Genomic DNA, 12,497 nt, shown 5'->3' on the forward strand with positions numbered 1-12,497 from the left:
AGATTAAGATTTTTCAGGTGCACAGAGAAAGAAAAGGCAACCATAACAAATCAATCAATGACAAGTAACCCTCTGGCCTTTGTTGGGGATTTTTTTCCTGCCTATTGCATTGAATATTTCTACTCTCTTATAAGTGCATTTCTCATACTTTTCATTAAAATGTTAGTAAAAAAAATGTTTAGCAAATGTTAAGTTACTTTTTTTACAAATCCTTTTTTACTTTATTATTTATTTTTTGCCATGTTTAACAATAAAGTCAGAAAGCTCCAAATATTTTTTAATGTTTCCAATTATGCTAGCAGGAAAATTGGGAAAAGATACCAAAAAAATACATTTGAATTCAAATAAGAAAGCGAAGAAGACAAGAAAGGGGGCACACCAAAAAAGATATATAAAATTGAGTGGCGGAGATGTCACAAGAGATTAAGAAAGAGGCGACGCATAACTCTTTAAAACGTCTCCTCCTAGACCCAAGACAAATTGGACTATGCACTTGTCTTGGTGCCCAAAACACCACATCTCCCTTCAAACAGGAAGCCAGTATCTCCCAATTATTACGGTGGAAAAAGCAACATCACTGGATTTAAATGGAGTCGCACAGTTCTCTTTTGGTGTGTGACACAATACGTCTTGACATGCACTGTTTTTTTTCTTCCTCATTCTTTCTTTTGTTTTTAGTCTTAAATCCCAGTAAACTGAGAGGAGAGCCACAGTTGAAATGGCATTTACTCTGCATGAATAATATTGATTTATAAATCCAAAATAAATAAACTTAATTCGTGTTGAATCAAGTCATTTAGATTGCCTAATTAACAGTGAAGAGAGCCCATAATTGTTCTATTGTGTGATGTACACGACCCGCTGAATCCTGCCATTCTTAAGATTTATTCATTTTGTGACCCTTATCAAGGGTCCAAGGGTCGCGGGAGATGCTGCAGCCTATCACGGCCATCTACAGGCTGAATGCACTCAGAATTGGTCACAAGCTAATTGCAGGGAAATTCTGTCAAAATTAACGTGGAATTACATTATGAATCGTTTATAAAAAGTTATGTTAAAAATAGGACGGCCTGGTGGGTGAGTGGTTTGCGCGTCGGCCTCACAGTGGAGGACAAATCCGTGTCGGTTCAACTGTGTGGAGTTTGCGTGTTCTCCTGGGGCTGCGTGGGTTTTCTCCGGGTACTCCAGTTTCCTCCCACATTCCAAAGACATGCATGGTAGGTTGATTGGACACTCTAAAATTGCCCCTAAGTATGAGTGTGAGCATGAATGGTTGTTTGTCTCCTTATGGCCTGCTATTGGCTGGCCACCAATTCAAGGTGTCCCCCGACTCTGGCCCGAAGTCAGCTGGGAGAGGCTCCGGCAACCCCCACGACCCGAGTTAGGATAAAGTGGTTCAGAAAATGAGAGATGTAATATTTTATAAAACAAATACATTACCAGTACGTTAATAATGCAGTGAGGTAGTCCTGCAAGAACCCTGAAGAAGTCTTCAGTAAAATATGGCTGACTAACTGGCACACTAAATATCAGAGCAAGGTGGTAACATTGCTTTCCCTTTCAGAAGGCGAACACAGCTGCCTCCATCCCTGTCAGCTGGAATGACTGATGGGAAGCGAGTGAAGTGCATTCCCCCATTCAAGATGAAAAAGTGTTCTGGGAAATGGCAGGAACACCCATCTACACCTTTCACGGGTGTATTGGAGAGCTGTCACTGCTCCAGAGTGAATGGCCACCTATCAAGTCTGACAAATGAACAGAAAGTGTCTGAAAGTCCTGACAAGACCCCCCTCCTCCCTAGACAAAAACACGCCACCTGGCATACTTCAGTTGCCTCACTGTCAGGGATATGCCATCAAATTGAATCTACCGATGCTAAAACAACCTGACGGCGTCACAAGTTTCAATCTAGAGGGCAGGGATGGACCAAATGTGCCTCTTTCACACTATGTCTATTTGTTTCTCTACCCTATCTCTTTCTCTCTTCACCTCTTGGTGTTTGTTTGGTGTCGCCCAGACTCAAGGTTCATCACCCAGAAGGCTATGCGACAGCGTGTCAGTCCAACCTCCCTTAACACTCCGCATCCCCTCACAGTTACAGAAAAGCATCCACCCATCAAAATGAAGGAAAGTGGCTTATTGTGTACATGTCTCCACTGCAATCACCATCTTGTGTTGTCTATGCATATTTTCTTCTTTTTTCATGTCTCTGTTGTGTCTGGCTGCATGCAAACCTCAGCAGAGGCTACATCCACATTACATCACACTAAGTGCTTAAAACTATAATTACAATGCACCATGCCGTCGGCACTAACCTACCATATAAGGATTGTCTCAATATTATTTTCCAGGTAGTAGTTATTTATCTAATGTGAGTGGTCAACTTCCCTGGCTCCTATGTCCAAAGCACATAAAACATGTAAATTTCGATGACAGCCAGTGTGAAGACAATATAGGAAAATGCAGATGAATCACACAGATATCCTTCCTACTCTTTCGTTTATGTGTCAAAGCGATTATAAAACTTGCATTTGTTTCTAGAAGGTGACACAAATTCACAGATATTTCATTTAATTTTGAAACACAATTTTTGGGGGCAGGAGTATGGGAAATGCTATGAGGAATCCCAAACAAGTGGAACATATTTATCCACTAATGGTTTCGGTCAGCAGAATGGCATGAAACTTTCAAAAGTCATGTAGGTCAGCTCTGCGTTAACGTGCTGAAGACCTTTCTTAATTTGTGCTAGCGGAGACAACGATACTGAATACGAGCTCCTGTGGATGTGCACATAAAGGTTGCGTGTACTGACCAAATTTCTCGCCCCATAGCTCGATTGTTTTTATAAAGGTCCTCTTATATCAACTGTTTACGATTATGTACTGCTTTTATTTTGTTCTGTTATGCCTACTGCCCAAGGTTTGCTGGGATAGGCTCCAGCAACCCAGCGACCATTGTGATGATATGCGGAATGGAAAATGAACAAATGAGTGCTCCTAGGTCACTCACTGAAATAAGTGCGCACCATTGTTTTAAAATGATGAAACAGAAAGCTCACTTACTGTCTGAATGCAAGAAAATTAGCTGCATTCTCCACTCGATATAATGACATTCCTGTATTTTAGGGTTATGATAATATTCATCTCTCACAAGGATCATTACCCATGTTTTATGGCAAACTGTGTGGATGGTGATAGAATCTATACGTATGCTTGCCTTCTTTTCATGCACGAGCAAATGTGGGTGTGAAAGGCCCCGTATATAACTATCCTATTTTAGGGTTGTGTTGCCGAGATCATTTCAAGGAAATTTGGTGTTCATATGAAATTCCCCTGGACTTCCTAGAGTTTCTGAAGGTTATGGGCCGGTCTTGGTTAACATGTTTCTGCAGCATAGTGTGGACATTAAACACAAAATAGATTTGTTTGCTCATCTGACAAGACAGCATCAACGGTTTCTTCGATCAATTTTACAAAAAGAATGTTTTTCTTTGGTATATTTTAATTGATCTATTAAGGAAAGGGGGTGGGTAGTAGTGGCAGGCTCCAAGCTCACTGATAAAGTGACCCTTGTGCAGATGTGTGAGGATTTTCCTGGTCACAGCGGAGTCCAGATAATGGCCCACTGAGCACTGAGATGATGACAACGATAATGTTAGCAACCTAGAACCACAAAGCATATCCAATTTCTTCCTTGAATGTCATCTTTGCCTTCCATATCACTGTAACAAAGAGACTTATAATTAGCCAAGTTGGTTGGTGACACAGACCCCAGCTTCGAATGGTGAACCAACATTTATTATCTCATTTATTGCTTGATTTTAGAGCATCAGATGCTCACTGCATGGAGGTGAAAGAAGAATGCTAAAAAGGGGAGCAAAATGACAGAGACAGATGAAGAGGTGGAAATGTGTGTTGGGCCAGCAGATACACTAACTGAAGCACTTGGGAGATTACAATGACTGTTCTGTTTTTTTTTCCTCCTGTGCCAGGAGCGACAGGGACCATTCATTTTTCATGTCAAAAAGTGACAGATAGAAGGCCAAACATCTCTTTCTTCTCATGTCTCTTCTGTCTTCTTCCTTTTCATTCTCTGTCTCTTCACTATTTGTTGAACCCAGCGCTGAAGAGCATTGCAATGACAGGGGTGTGATGCCTCAATGCTGACACTGCATGCTGCCGACAGTGATGCTCTGTGTCAGATAGCAGACGCCTGTGGTAGTGTTCAGCACTTTTCATCCCAAAAACAACAGATGTTTGCGTGACTATAAACCGACCATTGTGTGGATGACCAGAGGCATCTTGGCAGCACTCAGGTTGCTTAAACAGACAGCGCCATACAACATCCTGTAGTTCGGGTAGCAGTTGGCTGAATCATTACCTGGTGGTGCTCTGCAGCAGAGTATGACATTATTAAGGTAGACTCCACCACAAACAATGTACTCTGCGCCTAGAAAGCGAATAAAGCGTTTAACCACAGACTCCAAGTACTACTGAAAGCTGGATACAGGGCAGCATCTGTGGGCGTTCTATCCTCCCACAAGAAGCCTTGTCGGGCATTATCTTGCTGCTTGATTATTCAGCGGATAACAAACAATACCATTTGTAAATAATACGATAAAATAATATAAAGATAACTGGTGGTCAATAGAGCACGACTGATATGGCCTTCTCAAAGGCTGATGCTGATATAGATTAAAAAATTTAAAATGGAAAAAAGTCAATTTCTATAGCCAATTTTGTAAGCAAATATGTATATTTTAAAGCATGTTGATTAAGGGAAATTGAACACTTTCTATATAAAAAGGTGTATACTAGTACTTAAATTAACCAAAAGACCTACAAAAAATATTGAACTTTCAATTTTTACAGAGAAAGATGAGCACCTCAATGCACATAGGTCAACCATCCAAATAGTAATACCAAACAGTCCTAGCCACTCAGTACCAATAACCATTCCTAAAAAAAAACAAATGATTCTGTTTTTATTTTTATTTTTTATTCTACGCTCTCTCTCTGTTATTGAATAAAAATGCACATTTGCTTGTTTATAATAAGGAGGTGAAGAGAGTTCCATTACCACTCTTGGTTTGGACAACCAAGGACAGTTATCATACAAAATGTACTATTTTACAACTTTACAGGTAAATAAAATTAATTGTAAAACTATCATCGCAGCTAAACTGCAGTGCCAACACACCATTTTTCTTTCATTCAATCATTACAACTTTTATTAGCAAGTTGTTTATATGAGTAGCCACTTGAGTAGTAGTGTATATTGATGCAGCTCTTCATGTCATCCGAAAGGTTTTGCACACGAAACACCTCAAAAGGTAGTATTTTACATTGAAAATAAGGTTTTGAACTCCATTTTAAATCGTAAATACATATTTTTGTTCCTCTGGGTAAAGACCTGTATTAATAAATAAAAAAAAAAACATGTATAGGCAGGAGGTAAGGAGAGCAACACCGAGAGCCGGCTGATGATGCCCAGCAGGAGAGATGCACGCTCATCTCTGTTTCCATCATGTACGAGTCATTCAACATAAACCAGCAACTGTGGTTCAGCCACAGAAAATATCATGACACCAAGTGGTCAGGCTCAGGAAGGAGCCAGGAATGAAATGTAAACCCATAGAAAAAGATATAATGAGAAAAAGAAGGCTTGGAAAAGATAATGTCAATGTGCAGTGTCCAATTGAATTTCTGAATGATTGCTCACTGAACAGCACATTTCAAAGGACAGTCCAGGAATTGTATTTTCTTTAGAGAAATACTCAACACTTCGTAGAGATTTCTCAGTACCCATGTTGTATTTGAGGCAGCCGTGGGATAAAAAAATGATACTTAAATAAACATCATTAAATTATAATATTGGTATTCATTCATCATTACATACACACATTCAAGCATGCAAAACAATTAATTTAAAGTATACTCAATGTTTATGGTGGCACAGCTTCATTAATTGCTCTATAAAGGTTTCAAGTTTATGCACTACCGCTAAGTGTTGTAATATATTATATTAATGAGCTTGCTAATATTTACTGGTGTTTGAGCTTTTTTTGTAACCTTCATCTTTTTGATTGAATCCTTTTAATACCCCTGGTAATGAAACTACATCCAAACATAAATACTGTTAAATTAAAATACAATTATCTTGGACTTCCACACTTGGGCTGTGCAACAACACACTGTCAGACACTCCGAGTTCAAATGGATGGGAAATCTATGGCAATGAATGGCAGCCAAAGAGTAAATTATATGGATTAATTCAACCACAGCCTCACTTTCTCTCACTTTAATACTGTGGATTTGCTGTGTGTGCATGGGCGTGTTTGTGTATACTATAGCAATATAGGTGCCAATCTGGTTATGCTGTAAAAAATAGAATAAATCAGTATGTCTAACTAGCGCTTTAATAATGTGTGATATCTACAGACTGCTACAGGGCGCAATAAATTTTCACATGACAGCACGGCTTAAGGTTGGGATATAGAGCTGCTAGGGATCCGCATTGTATTCAAAAGGTCCACAAGTCAATAATAAATTTTAGAGGAGACTAGAAAAATACTATTTTGCAGTTTAATTTTCATTTATATATTTTTATAAATTGACGACCACCAGAAAATAGGTTATCATATTGAAAATTAGCATTTTCAATGTATCCTTCTCTACAGATGATTTCTGATGCATATCTAAGAACAGTAAAAATAGCATTCAATAATTCAAGCTCTCATTCCATCCCCTCACAGAAGCATTATATATGCATGCTTAATATCTTGTTTGATTATTTATTTCTGAAAAACATTTGAGTTGAGGATTTATATAGCATTCTACAATTACATTTCTTTATTATCTTCGGACCAATCCAGTCAAACTTCATGTATGTTTCCTTGGGATTGTATTTTTGTATTTTTTTATGTCAAATTGATTCCATTTGACATAACAGCATTCTCATGCAGTAAATTATCAACCATAAAAGACCAGACCAAAGTTTTTAGAGCTTCCACAAATAAAATTGGACTTTTTTTTTTAAATGACAATAAGTCAACCATTAAAATGTAAATCGCGTACACCTGGAGCAAAGATTCACGGTAAACCAAAAAAGGGCACAAATGGGTTTTGACATGGATATTTTAAAAATTAATCAACGTACTTATAAGAAATAAGACTGGAGCAGAAATTGGTTATGATAAGAGAAAATAAATCTGACCCCATCACTTTGTATTCCAAATATGATGCCAACAGTTTTATTGGTAGTCTACGCATATAACGAAGAAGAAGAAAAAACAATCACACAAAACAACTTTTCTTCCCTTGACGGACAATTATGAACAGGAACTGCATTTGTTGGTTTGGAACGTCTGAGTGCGCATAAAGATTTTGCATCTCCTGACTGACACACTCTTAGTGATTGGAGTCAATCACTCTTCTTAACATAACACCATTGATTTGCATAATGTCCTCCCTTGTCTTTCGCTGGGAAAAAAATGCTCGGCAAATTAGAGGAAGGTGAATTTATCACCAGTGTAAGGCAGAGTTGTGACCGGAATTAAATCGAGGCTTTACAAACAGCTAGGTCGCTCAGCTGTGTGCAAGCGGTTCCCCTGGTGTCCTTTGGATCATCTCAATGTCCCAGCACGAGTCCGAAGAAGAAAATTGCAATATTACCCAATCCGCATCGACACTTAATGTCATACCACTTGAAGGACTTTAATCTGGTTCTTATTCCGAAGCGTCACGTCCTAAAAAAAATGCGGACAACAAACGCCTCTGTATACGATACCGGGAAATGATTCAACTTACCGGGATGACACTCGGACGAGGGTACGACCACCGAGAAAATCCAGCAGCAGTGCAAACACATTGGCAGTAATCTCCACATGGTAAAAATGGTCCAAGTCCACGCACAAACACTAAGCCACAAGTGTTGAGTTTGTCCTCTTTGGGTGCTTCGATTGGCGACACCACCGCTGCGTAAAAAGCAGCGTCTCGAGCGAGACGAAGGGACGCTCAGGAGTCTTCGCCGGGAGGTGAATGGAGGTTGCTAAAGGTCCAGGTGACAGTCTTGGGGTCCCGGCATCTCCAAGATGTGCATACCACTCCGAGACAGCGTAGCGTTAGGGCATTTGGGTTGATGCACTTGAGGAGACCGCAGCGTCGCTCCACTTAGCCGTTGGAAGCGACTAAGATTCGGTAGTCACGGAGCTCACAGCTCGCGGTCACACGGAGGAAAGTAGCACTCCCTTTTTTGAGGATGAGCAGCTGCAAGGTGTCTCCATCAGTCCACTAAGTACGAGCATGTACGCCCAAGTATGACAGAGACTTTAAAACAGTCTTGTGGGTGGGAGGGGGTTTTGGGGGTTTTAAGAGGAGAGAAATATGGGGAGACGAGAATGAAGCCGGGCCATTCCGCTGGATCCTAGCGCCGTAGCAAGAACTCGCACGCGCACGCGCACGCAGACACGCACAAGGGTGGTATCTAGACTCCCTGGACCAGGGGTGGGTAAACCGGTCCTCGAGGGCCACTGTGGGTGCAGGTTTTTGTTGCAACCGATCCAGCAAAGGCACTTTAACCAATGAGATTTTTTTTGCAGAATACAAGAAGCACCTGACTGCAATCCACTGATTGCACTTGCAGGACATCACATTGGTGAAAGGGTGGCCTCTTTATGGGTTGGAATGAAAACCTGCACCCACTGTGGTCCTTTGGGGAATAGTTTACCCACCCCTGCCCTGGACCCAAGGGAAAATAATCATGAAATGGCTTGAGTGGTTAGTGCGTTAACCTCACAGTGGGGGGGACCTGGGTTCAAATCCAGATCGGTCCACCTGTGTGGAGTTTGCATGTTCTCCCTGGGCCTGGGTGGGTTTTCTCTGGGGTCTCCGGTTTCCTCCCACATGCTATTCTCTGATTTTTATTTCCTACTGTAGACAGTAGACAAAAAATATGACCCTGCAGCAGATGGTGATCTTGATGGTTGAATACCCAAAATTACACCACCTTTTGTTCACATCCAAGGAGACTCCAGACGGGATGTCACCAACTCCGGTCCTGGAGAGCACCCATCCAGTATTCCATGTCTTCCTTCTCAGACACACCTGAATCAAATGATTAATTACTCTGCAATGATGCAATCTCACCAGAAGTCTGATAATGATCCTGATTATTTGGTTCAGGTGTTTTAGAGAAAGGAGATGTGGAAAACAAACTGGATAAGAAAAAACAGTGTTTTAATTTAAAAACAAAGATACTACATTTGGGGATTTACATTTGTTTTAACCTGCAACCCTTTCTGGGATAGGTGGTATGGAAGATGAATGAATAAATGAATCAATGACATTTGTTTTAACATGATATTCTCTCTTGATTATATCTGTGTATATTATGTCTAGTGTGACTGTTCTTTCATCCTGACAATCAATCCAGAAAATTAAGGTTAAATACCTACCAGGGACTAATTACCATCCTCTCTGATGAAAAGCTGTAGACAGACTTCAGTTTGTATTTCTCGAAATATGTCCCTCAGTTTTTTTCTTCTTTCTAGTTCATGTCAGCCTTTGTCACGTTCTAGTTTGGCCTCATCCCATCATTTTTCCTAGAATCTGTTTGGACAAATGCATGCATGGGTCCATGAAAGCCCCCAAGTAATTGTGGTGGACTCACTATATATAGTTTTATTGTAGAAGTTGTATATACCAAAACACTGGGAAGGTCGTAAGCAGCATGTAAAAAATAAAGATATACCATATTACATTTGAATTTTGATTTCAAAGTATAAAATACAAATGAAAAACAGACCATAAGCATCACTGTCTGAACTCCATATTAAACTAAGACTCAGTTAGTTAGATGAAATACTGTAAACCAAAATAAAATGTGTCTCGATTGAAAATTAAATTATAGAATTCGAAGTAGCTTTTTGAGACACCTCAAAATGCCCCCTAGAGAAATATTTCTAGTGTGATAACACATAAAGGTCTTTTCACGCGAGTGCAAGCCAAGTGTCAAAGGTCTGCCAGCAGCAGCACAGAAGAAACAGGGCACCCCTCCTGCCAGATTCACCAAATTTGGACGTGCTGACATCACACCAATTCAGGAATTAAACAGCAATGCTTTCTTTTGATGAAAAGTAGCCCACACTGAAGAGATTAATTTTTCATTGTTGCTGGCACTTCATGATGATGCCCTGGCTGTTTTTTTTTATTTTACATTACAGTGTGGTGTTGGGTGGAATTCCCTGTGCCGTCTCGGTTTAATCTCCTATAAATTAGTTTTTCACAGGAATATTCCTTAGCTGTTTAGTAAATAAGGTTATGAATTTGTAGTTTTTCAAATACAATGGTTTGTGCCTCTCCGCGAACAGGGGAGATCAAAACTACCATACCCACAATGCAACGGGACGCAATCGTTTCCGGAATTGGTAAGTGTCGAACATATGAATGTAAAACAGTGGAGTAAGACAATTATAAGATCGTGATGTTGCTGTCAGTTTTTTTGTTTTCCTTTTTTTCTGTTGTAATACAATATCGTACTGAAAGGAAGCTCAAGCTAGGTCGCTGTAGAAGTACAATATTACGCTGCGAGGCATGCAGAAATGCTTATTTCCTTCGAATATGTCCATGTTTCGATTATGCTATGATGTCCTGTATTGTGGAAATATCACCCCAAACCTAATGTCTTTGGGTGTTTATTGACCTTGATGTGTGTTAACGTCAGTCGACTATTATTTGTTTGCTTCTACACAGTACTCAGTATTATTATTATTACTATTATACCTGATCTGCACACACTAATCTTACTCCCATTCTGAATGTGAATCGTTTTCCTTGAACTGTTCGATGCTTATACAATTGCATATTCGAATGTGTGTCAAATATATGTATAAAAAAATTCCCCCCTCTTTTTTAGTATTTATGAATGATTTTTAATATAATGTAAGGAATATTTGTATATTCACAAAAGTATTCGAATAAACTTGGTAACACATGACAACACTCAAATTACAATGCTTTTTCACCCAATTTAAAATTCATGTATTCATTTTCTGAACCGCTTTATGCTTATTAGGGTTGCAGGGGGTGCTGGAGCCTATCCCAGCTAACTTCGGGCCAGAGGCGGGGGCACAACACCCTGTATCTCGGTGGTAAGCCGATCGCAGGGCATTCACACCCATACCTAGGGGCAATTTAGAGTTTCCAATCAGCCTACCATGTATGTCTTTGGAATTTGGGGGAGAAAACCCACACAGGCCCGGGGAGAACATGCAAACTCCACACAGGTGGACCGCCCTGGATTTGAACCCAGGACCCCACAGCTGTTAGCCCAACGTGCTCACCACTCAGGCTGCCGGGCCACCCTATTTCAAATTATTCAGCTAAACTCTGAATGAACTATGAACAGTTCCTCATATTAGTATTAACTTTGTGGTGTCTATAAATATGGCTAAATAATGCATGGCTAAAAAACTAATGTATATACAATAAACATTAATCTGAATAATCTGAATAAACAATTAAAAGCCCATCTCAAAATGTTAATATATTTCCTATATAAGTGTCTTAGTTGGTGGCCCGGTGGTGCGAGTGGTTAGCCCACAGCTCTCGGGTCCTGGGTTCAAATCCAGGTCATGTCCACCTGTGTGGAGTTTGCATGTTCTCCCCGGGCCTGCGTGTGTTTCCTCTGGGTACTCCGGTTTCCTCCCACTTTCCAAAGACATGGTAGGCTGATTGGACACAGTAAATTGCCCCTAGGTATGGGTGCGAGTGTGCATGGTTGTCCGTCTCCTTGTGCCCTGTGATCGGCTGGCCATCGATTCAGGGTGTCCCCCGCCTCTGGCCTGGAGACAGTTGGGATTGTCTCCAGCACCCCCCGTGACCCTAATGAGGATAAAGCGGTTCAGAAAATGAGATGAGATTAGGTGTGTTAGGAGTTTTATACATTCATAAAAATGAATATTGCATGACATGGACGGTCTATATAGGTAGATTTGTGTCCTTGGGAAAGATTTCAGTAGGTTGAATCATTTTAAAATGTAAATGTAAAACTCAACAAGACCATGTGGACTTGAAATGAAAATCACTTCAGTTTTAGATACACTTTTCGTCACGGCCAATTGTACAGGAAACTCCAACATAAATATAATTGAAATAGATATATATCGTGTTGCAGTAGTTCTAAAGGAAAATGATACAATTTTAATTATCTAATTTGTGACTGTGTCATCACAGAAGCTGTCCCAGGTAGTGGAGGTCAAAGTCAAGCCATGGAGATGATGGTAAGGGCCTGACCACAAGCTGCATATTAATGCTCTGTGTCTCCCCTTTGCTGAATTTCACATTACAAATCACATCCGTATCGCTTTCTCCACCCACAGGCAAGCGTATGACTTTCTGACTTTGTCCTGCAACTGACTGCACCACTTGAAATTCATCCTCTCAGGTATTCAGCACAATATAAAGTGGAACTGCAACAGAAGTCATTGTTGTACTAAA

The 12,497-nt window shown here is 40.2% G+C and overlaps 2 protein-coding genes across 5 annotated transcripts in view; one reads left to right on the forward strand and one right to left on the reverse strand.

Moving 5' to 3' along the window:
* The window catches only part of LOC144075471 (receptor-type tyrosine-protein phosphatase gamma-like), a 134,280-nt gene extending 125,649 nt beyond the window's left edge, over positions 1-8,631 (reverse strand). Inside the window, exon 1 of the mRNA XM_077602506.1 lies at positions 7,809-8,631. Within this exon, the coding sequence (XP_077458632.1) occupies positions 7,809-7,887 (79 nt within the window). The 5' untranslated portion in view covers positions 7,888-8,631. The remainder of the gene's footprint in view (positions 1-7,808) is intronic.
* A 1,578-nt stretch (positions 8,632-10,209) lies between these two features.
* fhit (fragile histidine triad diadenosine triphosphatase) overlaps positions 10,210-12,497 on the forward strand; it is a 50,727-nt gene continuing 48,439 nt past the window's right edge. The window contains exons 1-3 of one of the 4 annotated variants that reach the window (XM_077602550.1): positions 10,210-10,426; positions 12,234-12,280; positions 12,380-12,444. The gene's annotated coding sequence lies outside the window, so the exon portion shown is untranslated. The other 3 variants (XM_077602548.1, XM_077602552.1, XM_077602549.1) reach the window with 3 other exon arrangements.

The sequence above is a fragment of the Stigmatopora argus genome, chromosome 6, assembly GCF_051989625.1.
Source record: "Stigmatopora argus isolate UIUO_Sarg chromosome 6, RoL_Sarg_1.0, whole genome shotgun sequence".
In the NCBI taxonomy this organism is placed as follows: Eukaryota; Metazoa; Chordata; class Actinopteri; order Syngnathiformes; family Syngnathidae; genus Stigmatopora; species Stigmatopora argus.